This window comes from Mobula hypostoma, chromosome 20 (genome assembly GCF_963921235.1).
Source record: "Mobula hypostoma chromosome 20, sMobHyp1.1, whole genome shotgun sequence".
NCBI lineage: Eukaryota > Metazoa > Chordata > Chondrichthyes > Myliobatiformes > Myliobatidae > Mobula > Mobula hypostoma.
Window position 1 is genome coordinate 21,220,975 of NC_086116.1, and position 19,374 is coordinate 21,240,348.

A 19,374-nucleotide genomic window follows, 5' to 3' on the forward strand; every position below is an offset into this window, starting at 1 on the left:
CTGAGTCCAGCATAATAAGTAACTGGGGCAGCATGGTAGAGAAGTGGTTAGCACAACATTTTACAGTACCTGTGACCCATGTTCAATTCTGGCCACTATCTGTTAGGAGTTTGTACATTCTCCCCGTGATTGTGTTGGTTTCTTCTGTTCCTCCAGTTTTCTCCCACAGTTCAAAGACCCAAGAGTTGGTACCTGTATATTAATTGGTCATTGATTTGACTCAGGTTAAATTGGGGCACGCTGAGTTCTGTGGTAAGATGAGTCCATGGTTAGATCAGCCATGATTTTATTGAATGATGGAGCAGGCTCAATGGGCCAGATGGCTAACTCCAGCTCCTATTTCATATGTTCTTATGAAGGGCAAGAAGGGCCTGTTCCATGCTGTATCTAGATGGATAGATAGATAGATAGAAGGTGCCATCAATTTGATGGAATAACATGATGAAACCTTGCAAATGGTGGGACTGGTCCTGAATCCTGTGGAAGGATCACTTCATTAAAACCATTGAGAAACAATGAAATTATATACAGTATAAATGATAGAAATAACAAATTTCAGATTAAAAAATACTTCAGTAATGTGACTCACTTATTAAAAGTCTTTATTGTTTATAGTGATCATGATATCACCTTGCAGAAAATTTGGCAACAATGGAGATCAAAGGTTGCATGTGGTAAGAGTTAAATCAATAAATATTTAATATTAATGCTGAAATATATAACTCTATTCTCGAAGCATTCTGAGATTTACACAAATGTATAACTTGTTTAACCAGTAAGCCCTGGTTGTCCTGGAAACCAACTCTACAAGGAATGTGGTGCTCTGTGTGTACCCTCTTGCTCCGACCCAGAAACGCAGCAACAATGTGACACATGTGTGAATACTTGCGAATGCCCTGAAGGTAACTATTCCAAAAAATTCAACACCTACTCCATCCGTCAGAAAAAACGGGTTCTCCCAGTGGCCAGCCATTTTAATTCCACTTCCCATTACCATTCTGACATGTCAGTCCATGACCTCCTGTACTGTCACGATGAGGCCACACTCAGGTTGGGGAGCAACATCTTGCATTCTGGCTGGTTAGCCTCCAACCTGATGGCATGAACATCAATTTCTCAAGCTTCCAGTAATTGCAACTCGCTCCTCACCATTCCCCCATTTCCTTTTCCCTCTATCACCTCATCGCCTCACCTGCCCATCACCTTCCTCTGGTGCTCCTCCCCCTTTTCTTTCTTCCATGGCCTTCAGTCCTCTCCCATCAGATTCCCCCTTCTCCAGCCCTGTATCTCTTTTATCAATCAGCTTCCCAGCTCTTTACTTCACCCCTCCCCCCTCCCGGTTTCACCTATCAGCTTGTGATTCTTCCTCCCTTCCCCCACCTCCTAACCTGACTCCTCATATTTTTTCTCCAGTTCTGATGAAGTGTCTTGGCCTGAAATATCAACTGTACTCCTTTCTATTGATGCTGTCTGGCCTGCTGAGTTCCTCCAGCATTTTGTGTGTGTTGCTAAAAAAATAATAAATGTTCAGTCATTCATGATAATACACAAATCAGGCATCCTGTTGAGGAAATACTTTGCTTTTAGAGATGTAGACCTTTGGTTAAATTATATTCCATTTGTCTGTTTTGATGGTTAGTAAAGACTGACAGACATTATCACTCAAGATAGATTACACTGTTGCTATAGATAAATATACACTGCATGTAATTGATGTACAGTCCATACCACTTATAGTGGGCCAATTGGTATCATTGCCACATTCTCTTTAAAGATAGCAAACAATCCAACTGGGAACATACCTGAAAGTTGATATAAGACCATAAGATATAGCAGCAGAAGTAGGCCATTCAGCCCATCGAGTCTGCTCCACCATTCAATCATGGGCTGATCCAATTCTTCCAGTCATCCCCACTCCCCTGCCTTCTCCCCATACCCTTTGATGCCCTGCCTAATCAAGAACCTATCTATCTCTGCCTTAAATGTACCCAAAGACTTGGCCTCCACAGCCACTCATGACAACAAATTCCACAGATTTACCACCCTCTGACTAAAGTAATTTCTCCGCATTTCTCTAATAAATGGACATCCTTCAATCCTGAAGTCGAGCCCTCTTGTCCTGGCCTCCCCTACCATGAGAAATTACTTTGCCATATCTAATCTGTTCAGGCCTTTTAACATTCGGAATGTTTCTATGAGACTCCCCTCTTATTCTCCTGAAGTCCAGGGAATACAGCCCAAGAGCTGCCGGACATTCCTCATACGGTAACCCTTTCATTCCTGGAATCATTTTCGTGAATCTTCTCTGAACCCCCTCCAAAATCAGTATATCCTTTCTAAAATAAAGAGCACAAAACTGCACACAATTCTCCATGTGTGGTCTCACGAGTGCCTTATAGAACCTCAACATCACATCCCTGTTCTTATATTCTATACCTCTAGAAATGAATGCCAACATTGCATTTGCCTTCTTCACCACTGACTCAACCTGGAGGTTAATCTTTAGGGTATCCTGCATAAGGACTCCCGAGTTCCTTTGCATCTCTGCATTTTGGATTCTCTCCCCATCTGAATCTTACTAACTCTTCCTTCAGTTAGTCCTGACGAAGGGTCTCGGCCTGAAACGTCGAATGTACCTCTTCCTAGAGATGCTGCCTGGCCTGCTGCGTTCACCAGCAACTTTGATGTGTGTTGCTTGAATAATAGTCTGCCTATTTATTTCTTCAACAAAAGTGCATGACCATATACTTTCCAACATTGTATTTCATTTGCCATTTCTTTGACCATTCCTCTAAATTATCTAAGTCTCCCTGCAGGCTCTCTGCTTCCTCAACGCTACCCGCTCCTCCACCTATCTTTGTATCATCAGCAAACTTGGCCATAAATCCACTAATATGGTGAGTAAAGTCAGAACGAGCAGAGACCATGGCTTCAAAAAGATCAGTCCCCACTCACAATAAGGTTTAAGTTCTACACAAAAACAGTGTTGTGTTGTGTTGTAACTTATCAGCATTCACAAAATGCTGGAGGAACTCAACCAGCCAGGCAGCATCTATGGAAAAAAGCACTGTTGATGTTTTGGGCCAAGACTCTTCGGCAGGGCGGATTTTCTCTTGTTTGTAACTTATCAAGAAAATTATTACTGAATTTACTCTAAAATAGTCTAGAAGCTTTGATAAAATGCAAACCCTACTCTCTGTTGCAATAACAACGGTCACAATTATTCTCAATTGAAGTGAAAGCCACACTCTTTGTTGGACCAAGATGCCATTAATTACTTATTTTATCCAACTCAGGCACTGTCCTCGATGACATAAGAGGAGAGGGTCGGTGCATCAGCAAAAATACTTGTCCTTGTGAATATGGTGGAAAGATCTATGAACCTGGAGAAATAAGAAACACTTCTTGTCATACATGGTAATTGCAACAGATTTTTCATATAAAACACTGAACTATTTTGCTAACTTTCTAATGGTTGCATTTTTCTTTGTTAGTTTTTGTCATAGTGGAATGTGGAACTGTTCAGACATCAGCTGCCCTGGAAGATGCAAAATTGAAGAAGGATCTCACATAACAACATTTGACAATAAATATTACACAATGAAAGGAGATTGCTCTTACTATGCTGTTGTTGTACGTAAGATCTCATTTCCCATGCTACTAGGGAGGGAGTAAAATAAATCAAGATGTGTGCAAAATTAGTCAAACTTCCATCTATATTTGCTCAATTTTGATTACTTAGCAGCGGGGCATACCTTTAAAGAACAAAGGGGGTTACCTTTGTTATTTCTGAATTTCCAGTGCCTATGGGGAATGAAAATCACATGTCCAGTAGATGCATATTTAACAACTAAAAACTTAAAATATATATTAAATAGTTTTAATAATGTGTATAATTCTGGCATGCTTCAAGGATGCAAGCAACATATAGTATGCTTTCATGTATGCATATTGTTGTGCATGCACATTTGTGTATAAACAAACAGGTCAAACCTTAGAAAAGTAATCCTGACAGAAAATCCATGACTAATTCATAACTACGAGGAATAATTAATAAAACCAGGGAAATTGAGGAGAAACTTCTTTAACTCGAGGAAGTTAAACTGTAACAAGTTATGTCACCTTGAGTGGTTGTGGTGAGAGGCATGAATGTACTAATGGAAAGTATAAGCCGCATTGATGGGAATGAATGAATTAGGGTGAGAAATGTTTGAATTAAGTATTACCATTGAATTGTCTCTTTTAAAATAACTAACAATTTCACTAAATTCAAAATTCTTAATTATTTCCACATAGACAATTGCATTAAAATGCATTTTATAAATGTGCAGTAAAAATAATTTATAAGCTTTAAAATTCATACAAATTCAAATAAGATGCTGGAATTTGGATTAGTTCAGAGTTTGGAGTCAGTAATATATTAACTCACATATCAATTTGTCAGAATATATATTTTTGTGTTTTATAGTTTTACGCAGAGACAAATGCATGGAATGTAGTGATTGAAGTGAGGCCATGTCAAACTGCACTTAAAGAGGCGTGTTTACACCGTGTGGTACTCTCCAACCAGCAGGTGAGAATATATTAATCATATCATTTCTGTTAGTGGTGTGTTTCAGAAATTACAAAACAAATATTCCGTTTTTTCTCTCTCTTTTGTATAGAGCCGTTATACTTTTACTAGTGATGGTAGTGTTTATTCTGATGGGAACAAAGTTGGTCTTCCCCTTAGAACAGGTAAAAGAAAATAATCCTGTTTTACTTACTAAATAAATAGCAACAAAACTAACAAAACTTTTGTTTCTTTCTCTTTTTACAGCTGATATAATAATATTTCAACAGTCTTCCATGTTCCTTCAAGTGGCAACTGCATTTGGACTGAAAATGCAAGTGCAGACATCTCTCATCATGCAGCTTTACATCTCACTGCCTGAAGTTTTACAAGGTCGCACAAGAGGTGAAGTATTTAATTCTTCTAAACTGTACTTGACTGCTATCTCAATGCATAAAATTAAATCCCATCGAACACATGGAAAGAGCACTGGACTGTGCTCTAGAATAATGCTATTCATGTTTCCCTTTTGACTGTGCATGTATCAGTTCTGTCACATTCTCTCACCCTAGCTTTCCCCTCCCCAATACAATCAGGCGCCTGTTAATTTTCTTATCATTTAGATTAATTTGTGAACTGTCTGAAACATGAATTATTGGCCTTTATTTTGGGAATACAATTTATTTATTTAGAGATACCTTGCAGAATAGGCCCTTCCGGCCCTTCAAGCCCTGCCACCTAGCAACCCCCAGCAACCCCCAGCAACCCCCGACCACCCCGATTTAACCCTAACCCAATCGCGGGGCAATTTACAATGTCCAAGTGACAAACTCGGACTGTGGGAGGAAACCGGAGCACCGGCGAAAAGCCACACATTCCACGAGGAGGGTGTACAAACTCCTTACAGGGGGCACTGGGTCTGAGCTCCAGACTCCGACTCCCCAAGCTGTGATAGTGTTGCACTAGCTGATATGCTACCATGATGCCCAATAATGTAATGATTTCTTTATGCATTCTGTATAAACAGTAAATTGCTATGTTTTCATGCATTGCATGTTCCAATTCCACATAAATTTTAATTATCAAAGATCTGGCAAAAACCAGATGGTACCAGAAGGCTAGCAAATATATATGCATAATCACAGGCTACGTCCACACTAGACCGGTTAAATCCGTAACCAAAGCCTTTTCTTTTCATTTTGACCTTCCGTCCACACTGAAACAGCGTTTTCCTCCCCCAGAAATGGAGCTTTTCTAAAACACTCTTCAGAGGGTTTAAATCTGAAAACGCCGGTTGGCCGTTGTAGTGTGTATAGGGTAACCGGCTAATTTTAAAAACACTGTCATGACGTGCCAGAACAAATGGTGGTGGCAGAGCGACATTTCATTGTTTTCTTGAACGCAACCTCCAACACCACAACAATGTCTGAAAATAGATGTGTAACAGCCTAATGTAACGTTGTATGGAAATACAAGATAACACTGATGCAGACATATTTTATACATTTAACAAGGTGTTTTATTAATGTATTGCTTGTGCAAATATTCAATAGATGCAATTGTCACTTTTGCCCAGTAACTCATTTTATTGCATGTTAAATACAACAAAATAATACACAAAGACATGGCAAAGGTAAAGGCAAACAAATGAGGTAACAGCAAATTTCACTTTTGCCCAGTAACAAGCCTTATTGCATTTACTTTTAGCTGTCGTCTCTTTCATCGGTGAAGAGACTATGGCTGTAGGAAGTGTTTCTGGACAAACGCGCACCAAGTCTTTCGTTTGGCAATTTCCTTTAAGTTTTTCTAGTCTGTAACTGGACAAACGCGCACCAAGTCCACCGTTTCCACTTCACTTGTTTTCTGTGTATCCTGCGCGTGCCCAGTGGGAGGAGATTCACCCAAATATCCGTTTTAATGGGGATGGAGGTATTTTCAAAAACACCTGGTGTGGACGCCTATTGGTTTTACATGAAACCAGCGTTTTCAAAATTATCCAGTCTAGTGTGGACATAGCCTCAGTACCTTTCACATATGTAATAAAGCAGGTGGAAAATTAAAATATTTGTAGAATTGCGCAACCATCTCATAGATAATTACCAGGTTACTTCTTTTACTTTATTAAGTTGTTAGCTGAAGGATAAATATTGCATAGGATGCCTAAAAGTTTGTTCTTCTCCTCTTGGGAAAAGCACCTTGAAATTGCATGCTTTTACCCCAGAACGCTGGTTTTAATGTCTCAGTTAAAAACATTATAGTTGACTGAATGGTCCTGTAATGATATGGTAACACACTGGAATATATTTCAAAAGTGGCATTAGAATACATAACCTTTCAACCCAAGAGCAAGTGTCCCACCAACTAAGGTTTTGTTGAAAGCAGAGCCACTGCGGGTGGTAAAAATTACTGTTGTAATCACTTTAGCAATGAATCAGATTAAACGACATGTTAATGTATTATTCTAATGATATATATTTTCTGTTTCACAGGTCTATGTGGCACCTTTAATGACAATGCAAATGACGACTTCTTATCTGCATATAACATTGTGGAAGATGCCCCTCTTACTTTTGCTAATTCTTGGGCCACTGAAAACAACTGCCCTCTGTCGAGCCCACCTGAGCCATGCATTAGTTCAGAAAACGGTAATACAGAAAACAATTGTGCTTTTTAATAATAGAAAAATAGTTTTATTCAGCTGCATTGTTTAAAAAATTCCTGGCCAATTTCTCTCCTGCACTGAAGTTAAAGCATCCGACTGATACCTTGCAGTCTCAAGGGGTAGTGACAAGCCTGATGTGTAACCTTAAATTTAGGTCACCCTTCAATATTCAGTTCATAAAATTCTCTCTCACACTGCCCCTTTTGTATAATACCTTACAGTCACATTATTTTCTGTGTGAATAATTTGCTTCAAAACATGAGATTAGTTATATCCCAGTTTTCTAGTTTTTCTCAACCAATATGTAACATACAAGTTAGCTGGTCAAACAAGCATCTTACAGCATCAACACTCTTCCTTTGCTCAAGAGGTTTCCCTGTTTTTCTTAAGCCAGTCCCAGTGTAGTAGTCTGAAAAAAAAAGTTAGTCCTGACGAAGGGTCTCGGCCTGAAACGTCGACTGCACCTCTTCCTACAGATGCTGCCTGGCCTGCTGCGTTCACCAGCAACTTTGATGTGTGTTGCTTGAATTTCCAGCATCTGCAGAATTCCTGTTGTTTGCGTTTAAATTCACTACTGCGAAGCCTCTTCCGGTGATGCCTACACCGAAGAAGTTTAGATCCTCTCTTCGACGGGAGTTCAGTGAAACCATCTCTCACTGCTCCCCATCTGTAATTTCTTCGGCTCTTCAACTTTTCGACCATACTTTGACTCAGACTCGCTATCAGTTAGTCCTGACGAAGGGTCTCGGCCTGAAACGTCGACTGCACCTCTTCCTACAGATGCTGCCTGGCCTGCTGCGTTCACCAGCAACTTTGATGTGTGTAGTAGTCTGAAGGCAGTTTTATTGTTCACTAACGTGTTATAGTACACAAGGAACTAAGTAAAAAGACAGTACCAGGAAAGATAGATTCAAATATTGATTGAATTTCCTTCGACTCATGAAAGTATTTCAGTTTCAAAAATAATTGAACCCAAAGAAGACATACTAATTTCAGCAAAAGCCTCACCATAAACGCAAGAGATTTTGCAGGTGATGGAAATCCAGAGCAACACACACAAAATGCTGGAGGAACTCGGCAGGTCAGGCAGCATCTATGGACATGAATGAAGAGCTGACATTTCAGGCCCAGACCATTCATCAGGACTCATTAAAAGTCTCACCATCTGCATTCGACCCATGAGGGTAATTTTGATGGTCTCGCCATCTATTAAAACAGCATGGAAATATTCTGGCGTCCCTGTCTTCTGGGCAGTACAAGGCCTGAGCGATTTCATCTCAGTGTTCTGCAAGTGACAGCCCAAGTTTTTCCATTTCTTCTGCTGCTGGAATGACCTCATTAAAATTTTAGACTCTGAGCTGCTGTTCATGATGTTGTTCAAAACAAAAAGAAAATAGAAAAAAATTGCCAAGGGCAGACGTGGTACAGTGACCTCGGGTCTTGGGGTATTTCTGCAATCACAAGATCACAAGACAAAGGAGCAGAAGTGGGCCATTCGGCCCATCGAGTCTGCTCCGCAGCTCCCCCATGAGCTAAACTATTCACCCACCTAGTTCCAATTTCCGGCTTTTTCCCCATATCCCTAGATACCCTGACTAATTAGATACCTGTCGACCTCCTCCTTAAACACCCTCAATGATCGGGCCTCCACAGCCATATGTGGCAACGAATTCCACAAATCCACGACCCTCTGGCTAAAAAAATTTGTCCTCATCTCTGTTTTTGCTGGGTACCCTCAATCGTGCAATAGGTTTGTGAACAAGGGCTGAATTTGGTAGAATTTGCCACTTAACAATACAGTTATCCTGGAAGAAATATTGTTGGTTTAGATTGGTAAGTTGCTGTTCTTTTATGTACCTTTTGCCTGCAACAGCATATAGAATGGGGAAGAAAATACTCTGGGTATTCAGGGCAAAAGAAACAAGAAGTTAATTGGAGGTAATAGAAAGAAGATCATCGTGGGACATTACGGAAGTGAATGATGAAAGGTCCTGGAAATGAAATGAAACTCTAGTGGCAGTTATTAATGGGAAGAGAAAATAAGCATTAGACTTCAGAAGGGAAGAGCAAATTGAGTGGAAAGAAGGTACTATTATGAACAAGGAGAAAAAAAGGAGAGCTCGAGAAGCTTTGATATGGGACCAGTATCAACACGTGGAAAATAGTAGTACATGGAATCGAATACTTGAGATGGTCTTAAGATGTGTGGGTAGCAGGGGGTAAACTGATATATCCCCAAACTCTCCATTCTTTGGGTTATGATTTTGAAAAGTCCATTTAAATCAAAATCTATCCCATCACAAACTTCAGTTAATAATCACAGAATTTATGATATGCAAGCAGATCTTTCCTCTCCACATCTCTGAGGTTTTTCTATGGAAAGAAAAAAATTCACAATATTATAACTTGCATTGTGAATGGGAGTTGGAACTAAACAGATCCTTTGAAAGGAAACTACTGTCCATTATGTTTATAGGCTTACTTCTATAGTAACTATTAACATGTACATTTAGAGGGCAAAGTAATTAATTCAGAATTGTACCAAAGGCACAAAACCAGGAAGTCAAATGATGCAGTGGAGATGTGCATGAATGTTGAGATTTTATTAGAATAAAATTAATTTGTTTTAGTTATTATATTTGAATTAATTCTTAAAATATGGTGATTTAAAACATCTGTTACTAAACTTGATTTGCAGAAAACTATGCCAAACAGCACTGTTCCCTTCTCAAAAGTCCAGCAGGTGCTTTCTCAGTATGTCACTCCACAGTGGATTACATGAATTACTACCAGGTAAGGATCCCGTGGAGGAGTTAATATTGGGAAAACAATACAAAGCATTTGGTTGTGAAGCCAGTAATCAGACTTCAACACCTTATTTACCAGCAATCCCATACTCATCCACCATCTATCACTGAGCATCACTATCACAAAGGAAAAATGAAATCTATCAATAAAGAAAGATTTCAAAACAACTTACAATTTAAAACATGACAAAAGTCAATGACTGTATGTCTGTGCTTGGTGCTTGCCTTTCATGCACCTTGGCTTGTCCTTGTGTTCTTATATGATATTATCATCTATTATTTACTAAGCACAGTTTTTGACATGTTTATATGTGGATTAGACCACAAGACCACAAGATATAGGAGCAGAATTAGGCCATTTGTCCTATTGAGTCTGTCCCATTTCTTCATGGTTGATCCATCTCCCTCTCAGCCTCAATCTCCTGCCTTTTCCCCATATCCCTCCATGTCCTGACTAATCAAGAATCTATCAACCTCTGCCTTAAACATACCCAATGACTTTGCCTCCACAGCCGTCTGTGGCAACAAATTTCACAGATTCACAACTGTCTAAAGAAATTCCTCCTCCTCTCTGTTCTAAATGTACATCCTTCTATTCTGGGGCTGTGTCCTCTGGTCTTAGGTTCCCCACCATAGGACTCATCCTCTCTACAGCTACTCTATCAAGACCTTTCAACATTTGATAGGACTCGAGCACCTAGGCATGTTCCAGTGCTGTTATGTGATTAGACACCACTGCCATCATGCCCCATTAAGATAATCTGTTGGTACAACAATGAGAACAATGAGATTAATTAGGCTAATTTCCTTTTTTCCAGATGTGCGTGGCTACTACCTGTGCCTGTGAGAATATCAACGACTGCCTGTGTGCAGCATTGGGAGCCTATGCCCATGAATGTGCTGCAAATGGTGTCATTGTGAGAAACTGGAGAAGAGACATTTGCAGTATGTTGAGAAGATTGAGTTTTGTAAAGTTTTCACTAGTCTTAATGTCCCTAACCCTAAACTGGCTCAACTGAAATGTATTTATCAGCCTTTCACAAATGTATTTATTAGCCTGAGCTGTAAGAAGCTTTACAGGCACTCAGGCACCATTTACTTTCATGTCCGTGCTTGGTGCTTGCCTTTCAAGCACCTTGGCTTGGTCTAGTGCTTCCATGTGATGTAGACACCACAGCCATCATACACCATCTAGAAAATAGAATATAGAACATTACGCCACAGTACAAACCCTTTGACTCATGATGTTGTGCCAACCTTTCAACCTGCACCATGATCAATCTAACCCTTCCCTCCCACACAGCCCACCATTTTTCTTCCATCCATGTGTCTATCTAAGAGTCACTTAAATGTCGATAATGCATCTGCCTCTGCCACCACCCCAGGCAGTGCGTTCCATGCACCCACCCCTCTCTGTGTAAGAACATGACATGGCCGTCATTAACGCAGTCTTAATTACTATTAGACATAATATAAAAATATTTGGAATTTGCTTACTTCTTTATGTATTCTTTGTTATGTCCTTTTGGTGGTGGTAATTTTTTTTACTCTGTAAATGGAGCTGCCATCTGGAGACAGGGGTTAAAGGTCAGTACTTTAGCATGTTGTTTGCCTATTGGACAATTTCTGGGCTTTTGGGGGAGGTGGGTGGGGCAAATAGGTTAGTTTTTCTTCGACTGGGCAGTCCTGAGGGGTTTTTCTTTGTCAATCATCTTGCTGTTCTTTCTGATCGAGTCAAGCTTCGACCTTTCTTCCGATTTAGGTTGCGCCTGTGCATTAGATTACTTCATAGAATTTTTAAGTTAAATTTTAAATATGGATCTCAATAAAATCAATATATCTTGGAATTTAAATGGTATGAACCAACATATTAAATGTAGAAAAATTTTTAAGAAATTAAAAACACTTCATGCAGATATTATTTTTGCGCAGGAGACACATATTCGTAAACAAGGTGAAAGTCGTTTTTTTTCTTTCAATCTTTTTTTCGAAGTTTCAGATTTGATCAGAAAGTCTTTCTTTCTTTCTTTTTTTGGTCATATCCTCAAAATGGACTGCCCAGTCCCTTTTTTTTTGTTTTATTATAGTGTAGTGAGGCTTTTTTTCTTTGTTTTCATTCAAAACCCATTTTTTTCCCTTTCCCTTCATAAACTGGTAAGAGGACAGTTGTTATTTTCATTTTTTTATTATTATATATTTTATACTAGTTTAACAATGTCTATGATTTTGACAATGTTTGTCTTAATCTTGGTTTTTATTGTTACTGATATATATCTTTGAACTAATTCTCCTCTTGACTGTATTTATGTTTTTTTTAAATCAATAAAAAGATTTTTTAAAAACATGACTCTGACATACCCACTATATTTTTCTCCAGTTACCTTAAAATTATACCCTCTCATATTAACCGTATCTGCCCTGGGATACATGCCTCTTATAATCTTGTGCACTTCTATCAAGTCAAGTCTCATCCTCCTTCACTGCAAAGAGAAAAGCCCTAGCTCAGTCAACCCATCCTCATAAGACATGCTCTCTTATCCTGTCTGCATCCTGGTAAATCTCCTTTGTACCCTCTCTAAAGCTTCCATATCCCTCCTATAATGAAGCAACCAGAACTGAACACAAACTCCAAGTGAGGTTCAGCCACGGTTTTATAGAACTGCAATATTACCTCACAGCTCCTGAACTCAATCCACCAACTAATGAAGGCCAACACGCCACATGCCACCCTATCATGGATGTGGACCCAAAGATCCCTCTGTCCTACCCACTGCTAAGAAGCCTGCTAAGGACCCTCTATTCTGCCTTCATGTTTGGCTTCCAAAATGAATCACTTCAATCTGTTCTGGATTGAACTCCATCTGCCACTTCTCAGCCCAGCTCTGCATCCTGTCAATGATCCATTGTAACCTATGACAACCTGCTACACTATTGACAGCACCATCAACCTTCATTGCATCTACAACTGTGTTTACGCAAATTGTCAAATTCAACTATACTTGTAAAGCTTCATAAATGTCTTATTACAACTGTAAAAAACAACATAGTGGAGAATTCGAGTGCAATGGGATAATTTGGCATCAAAGGTCATAACGTTTTGAAGTCAAAGCATACAACATGCAAATACCATTGCTCTTTTGAATGATATTTAGCTTGATGTTTACTTAATTATTTTCTGGTTCTAGATATATCATGCAGTAACTCTCAGGTCTACCAGGATGACATGAGAGCTTGTAACCGGACCTGCAGGTCACTATCAGAGAATGATTATACCTGCAAAATTAAAGATGTTCCAGTTTTTGGATGTGGTTGTTCTGAAAAGAAGTATTTGGATGAACATGGATTCTGTGTGGACCAGTCGAACTGCTTGTGCTATTATGAAGGACGGCTTATAGAAAGGGGTCAGAGTGTTAGGAAGAATGGGATCCTCTGGTAAGTATCTTCTAATTATTTAACATTATGGAAAAGAACTATTAAATACAGCTGAACCATAATTCAACTTTCATTTTATATGTAGCATTTGCCAAAATGGACGTCTTCATTGCTTGAAGATGCCTGACCCAGAACCTCCAGGTAACTAATGTTACATCATCTATCTACTCCACTGGTGCACAAATTGTATAAAATACTAAATTAGTGGAAAACCATTTATCGGGTTCTTTTTGACCAATATTTTCTTTAGGATGCCAGGGTGGCAAAGTAATGTTTGACTGTACAAATGGAACAGCTCCTTCATCTGAAAGCTTGTGTAAAAAGACATGTCGAACTCTAAGCATTCCATGCGTAAGTGACTTTCACATTTGTAGTTAAGAGAACTCTCGGAGACAGCCAAGCGAAGCAGCCACTGGTTATGGATGAAGAGGAGTGATGGCAGCCGGGTCCTAAAATGACCCACGGGTGGCCAGATATGAAGGGAGGGTGCACCTGGGATGCTGGGTCGCACTGTTGAGCCCCAAGGAGATGTAGTGAGCTTAAATTGACGAAACATCTAAGAAGGGGGGTGCCCACCCGATGACCCCTGGGAAGCATCTGCCACCCACCAAGCCGCACCTCAAGATCTCTATGCTATGACGCGAGTTAAGATCTGTTTATCAAAGGGATAGTCCTGTGAGCTTGAACAGAACTGAACCTACTAAGTGTATGGAACAGTGAAATGAATGATTATGCAGAATGTTTCACATTCGTTATCACAATTACATAAATTACTATTTTAAAGCAAAATTATTGTCCTGATGCCTTGCAGCTTCTTGATTCAGAGAAGCTTATAGCTAGAAGCTCTGTGAGCCAAACATGATGCGGTACATCAATGTAGTAAAATTCTATTAGCCACTGTCTCGATGAAAATACCTCCAACCAATCACTCATTTTAATCTGTTATAACAGAAGAGTTCATGTGTCCCTGAGTGTGCCTGCCCCCATGGTCTTGTAGAGGATGACAATGAAAACTGCATTCCACCTGAAAATTGCCCTTGTTTTTATCATGGTGAACCTTATACTACCGGAAAAATTATTCAAAAGGACTGCAATAAATGGTAAGATTACATAAACATCAGCAGAAATACTGAAAACCATGTGATCTTCTGAATGCACTCACCATGGCTCTGCACTCTTCATATTGCAGCACATGCCAGGGAGGCTTGTGGAGCTGTACCAATAAAATATGCCCAAAGACTTGCGAAGTTTATGGTGATGGCCACTATATAACCTTCGATGGGAAAAGATATGTCTACGATGGAAATTGTGAATATATTTTTGTTGAGGTACATAAGCTTCATATGCTATTTCCATAATTCATAACAGGTATGGCTTAATACACATCAGTACCAAATGAGAGAACATCATCAAACTCAGTTCAGTTTCTATGATTTCCTTGATGGACTAATAATGGGGATGCAGAATAAGTTAAAACTTTTGGAGCTCAGAGAGCAGAAAATACTCCTGGTGATCTGTGACCTACTCTAATGAGGTCACACTGCATATGACATGTGCACTTCATTTATTTATCCTTCACTAAAATTACCATACAAGCCAAGGTACAAAGTAGAAAATGTAAACTCACAGTGGCAAAGCAATATTCCTGTTGTATAAGGAAACATGAAAAAGAAATTAAGAGACAAGTTTCCTGGGGAAAGTAAAGCAATAGCTGTGCTAAGGTTGATTCGTTGCTAGTATAAACTTTGAACTGAATATTTATACAAAAAAAATAATTATTATTGGTGATAAGTAACTTATGCTATATCCACTTCTGATGGCTGCACTTAGAGGCAGTTAATAGGCTCTTATGACCCATGAACATAGTTTCACAAGATGCTGTGTGTCACAGGACTTTATGCTGGAGATCCAAATGCAAACATTATTTGTCTTAGTGCAATCAAAGCCTTGCTTTATAATTCCTACCTACCTACTTATTGCCTGTGACGCTGCTGGTGTTTAAGGCAGAAATGAAGTTCCTCCACCTCTGGCATTGTTCAGGGCTTCCTTCAATATTTTCGCTACTGTCAGTCATGCAAGTCCTGTGTGGAGACTCAGAATACTGTTGCGCCCAGATGTAGAAGGATTCTTCATTGCTGTTTGTGTAACAGTTTTGTTATCCAATTGGCGTTGTTAGCCCTGAGCTGAACCCTCGAACCTGGAGGACCGGTGGACAGCTCTTAATCTGAACTCTATTCTTTGACCTGCTTGGCATGGGTAGCCCTACCAAGAGCCAAAGCATGAAGCCCTGACTCCAGCCAGCATAACTCTTTGGGTCATCGAGGAAGACAAGCCACCAAACCACAACAAGGTTGTAGTCCTCTTGAAGGTTTATAATTCCTGTTCTGGATTTATTACTTTACTCTTAGGACCAATGTAATCGTCAAGAAGGCACTCTCCAAATTCTCACAGAGACTATTCCCTGCTGTGAAAGAGGAATGACATGCTCGAGAAACATCAGAATCTTACTTGAGGTGTTATTTCTTTTTAACTTCCATCATATATTTTCTGCATTGGAATGTTCTTACAATATTTTGGCAAGAAACATATATCCCTGGACTCCAATATTTTATTCTGTTTGTACAGGGTAAGGAAATTATTCTAACTGATAACCGAGTGGCGACAACTGAGAAATTTATGAATCAAACCCAGTGCACAGCGAATTCTTATTCACTTCATACTGTTGGACTCTATTTGATCCTTGCCTTTTCTAATGGGATCACAGTGATATGGGATAAAAGCACAAGACTTTCAATCACACTGGACTCGAGATGGAAAGTAAGTATGAATTGAAAACTAAAATATTCTTCTTTATTCTTGAGTATCGTAACAAGAAACACACTTAAAAAAAAAAGAGTTGCTAAGCTACCAAAGGGTTTTATTATAAGTTTCTTGCTCGGGATTATACTTCAAAACAGCATGGGTAGTGTAGTGGTTAGCACAATGCTTTATAGTACCAGCAACCCAGGATCAATTCCCACTGCTGTCTAAAAGAGTTCATACATTCTCCTCGTGACCACAAGGGTTTACTCCAGGTGTTCTGGTTTCCTCCCACAGTCCAAAGACTACTGGTTAATAGGTTAATTTGGTCATTGTAAATTGTCCCGTGATTAGGCTAGGATTAAATCAGGGCAGCATGGCTTGAAAGGCCAGGAGGGCCTACTCCACCCCGTTTCTAAATGGATGAATCAATCAATTAATTAATTAATAGAAACAATCAAAAAATGTCTTTGAGAATTATGAAATACATTTTATATGCAGCACCGTGAGAGGCAGGAAATTCCAATAATTTGATTCTGAAATAAAAATGCTATAATGCTCTGATCTTCAAGATCCTCAAAAGACTGTATTTCACTCAGGATATTTAACACAGCTACAATGATCAAGAACTTCCAACAATATACTTGCCAAGTCATTGTTGGTACAAACTTTCTCAATTACACTTGCCAAATGAACACTAGGTACAAACCATAAATAAATGCCTACAATGGATCATCTGTATTATTAAACAGATATAAATGTGAAAATGATAATTCACAGCATTTATTTTCTTAACTTCATATTTCTATTAAAGAATAGAGTGTGTGGTCTATGTGGGAACTTCAACGATGATGTCTCAGATGATATGACAACAAAGGGGAATTCCTTGGTGTCTAACGCGGTGGTTTTTGGAAACAGTTGGAAGTCCATGACATGCTCAGATACAGTCATTCAAACATCGCCATGTGAGAGAAATCCATATTGTTTAGCATGGTCATTAAGGAAGTGTGACATAATTAAATACGACATGTTTCAATCATGCCACAGCAAGGTACGTCTGCTGAAAAAATTTGCTTTATTTGAGATGGGGATTCGAAATGATCTCAAACATTAATTCAAATATGCTCACAAAGCTTGAAAGCTGGAACTTAAGAAGGGGAAGAAAAGAAGCATCACTATAAATCATTTCACAGTCTCAGAACATCTTTAAAGTATTGTAATATCGTGAAGTACTCTTGTACTATAGATCATGTTTGAATATAGGGAAATAATTTTGTTATATATGCTTATGATTAAACAGGAACTGCGAAGAATTCCATTTTCTTTAATGATGTTGCTCGAAAGATAATTATTAGCTGGCATTACAAGACAATCTTCATTTTTCCCAAATAATGTCAGTGGGTGGTTTATCTTCTCTCAAAACAGAAGAAAGAGTCTGAGCATCAGCTCGGACTAGTTAGAGGGCTAGTTTTGCAGCAGTATAGCAGCACCACTTCACCACACATGCATATCTACCCACTACCCAATGCAAGCAAACATCTCCTCCCTCCCATGCCCCAATACATAATCCCCATACCTTCCCACCACACTGCACTGGAACTTCTGCCTAACTATGCACCCAAGAGACTGGATTAATTTCTAACTTTAACTCATTTAGAGTCAAGGCAACTACCAATGAAATCAAACTGGCACTACACAAATAATATTAGCCATGTTTACTTGTATCGTCCTCTAACAAAAAAGATTTTAAAAAGCATTCCTTTGAATTTTATCTCACAGTTGTGTTCAACTTTACAATTCTTATGTTTATTTACCTGTTCAGGTTGACCCAGCTCCATATTACGAAGCTTGTGTTGAGGAGGCTTGTGCTTGTGATTTGGAAGGAAAATACCTGGGATTCTGTACTGCTGTCGCAGTATATGCAGAGGCTTGTAATAAGGCGGGTGTGTGTGTTGACTGGAGAACGCCTGATCGATGCCGTAAGTCAAAAGCGCTTCAATAATAGAAGGGACATCTTTTCACATTTCTTAATAACAATATTAACAGCAAGTGAATGCATCAGACGAGTTTTTTATAAAATAGATTATCTTAAAGTAATCAATTATAATTGTCATCTGATTCAGTTTTAAAAAGCTGAATGGTTTTATTATACGACTTGATTAGATGGTTACTTTTATACTTGAATTAATTACTAGTAATAAAACATTAACCAGACAGTACCTTATATTGCAGCTGTGTACTGCGACTATTATAACACTCCTGGTGAATGCAGCTGGCACTATAGACCATGTGGAAATTTAACGGCAAGAACGTGCTCCGACCATGAAATTAGAAAGAAGTTTTCAGCAGTTCTTGAAGGTTGTATATAAATTCTAATTTATTTGTTGTTCATTGTTGAATCGTAACTGTATTCCAGCTGAGAGGATGCATTTCTTAAAACACAGAGGATATGAGAGATTCAGGAAAGAATGCAGAGTTGAAGCCAAGATCAAACCAACTTTTTGAATGGTGTGACACATTCAAGGGACCATCAGGCTGCGTACACTCCTGAATACTAAGACAAATCTTGGCTTGTCTGCGGAGCAGTGCATCTTGCTTGGTGCAATTAACTACCTTGCAGAATAGAATCGTTCCAGCACATAGACAGCTGAATATTAAAACAACCACTCAACAAACAATTGTAGCTACCTAAAGATCAGTGACAGTGAACTAAATTAAAAGCAGCCGAGTACATAGCTAAACAGCAGGATGTACAGATCTGATCTTTGAGCAACTTACTTGGTTAGAAGTAGTGGTTTTTAAATTACAATGTGATAAATGTGTAAATGTAAATACAACGTAATGTGTAAAAATCTTAAGCACCTAAATATAGCTAGAGTGCCTAAGAAATTTTGCACAGTACTGTAATCAACTGTGATCTTTTCAAAGGGGGTTAGTCATATTTAATACCTGTCAATGGCACAGATTAAACAGTTCACATCATTGTGCATAGTATGAAACACTGTCTAAATACTGTATTGTAATGGTGCTACAAAAACAAAGTATGAAAATATTTCTGAAAGAATCAAACTTTAAAAATATCATTTATGGCATCCAGTAGGAGCATTTAACTTACATGTTTC

The 19,374-nt window shown here is 38.9% G+C and overlaps 1 protein-coding gene across 1 annotated transcript in view; it reads left to right on the top strand.

The window, feature by feature from the left end:
• LOC134359595 (mucin-19-like) overlaps positions 1-19,374 on the top strand; it is a 65,689-nt gene that overhangs the window by 38,313 nt on the left and 8,002 nt on the right. Inside the window, exons 8-27 of the mRNA XM_063073092.1 lie at positions 616-674; positions 777-902; positions 3,297-3,417; positions 3,495-3,633; positions 4,469-4,573; positions 4,665-4,737; positions 4,820-4,957; positions 7,042-7,197; positions 9,913-10,007; positions 10,840-10,966; positions 13,207-13,453; positions 13,539-13,594; positions 13,704-13,804; positions 14,405-14,553; positions 14,643-14,781; positions 15,862-15,966; positions 16,079-16,270; positions 17,067-17,303; positions 18,075-18,231; positions 18,485-18,610. Coding sequence (XP_062929162.1) covers positions 616-674; positions 777-902; positions 3,297-3,417; positions 3,495-3,633; positions 4,469-4,573; positions 4,665-4,737; positions 4,820-4,957; positions 7,042-7,197; positions 9,913-10,007; positions 10,840-10,966; positions 13,207-13,453; positions 13,539-13,594; positions 13,704-13,804; positions 14,405-14,553; positions 14,643-14,781; positions 15,862-15,966; positions 16,079-16,270; positions 17,067-17,303; positions 18,075-18,231; positions 18,485-18,610 — 2,648 coding nt within the window. The remainder of the gene's footprint in view (positions 1-615; positions 675-776; positions 903-3,296; positions 3,418-3,494; positions 3,634-4,468; positions 4,574-4,664; positions 4,738-4,819; positions 4,958-7,041; positions 7,198-9,912; positions 10,008-10,839; positions 10,967-13,206; positions 13,454-13,538; positions 13,595-13,703; positions 13,805-14,404; positions 14,554-14,642; positions 14,782-15,861; positions 15,967-16,078; positions 16,271-17,066; positions 17,304-18,074; positions 18,232-18,484; positions 18,611-19,374) is intronic.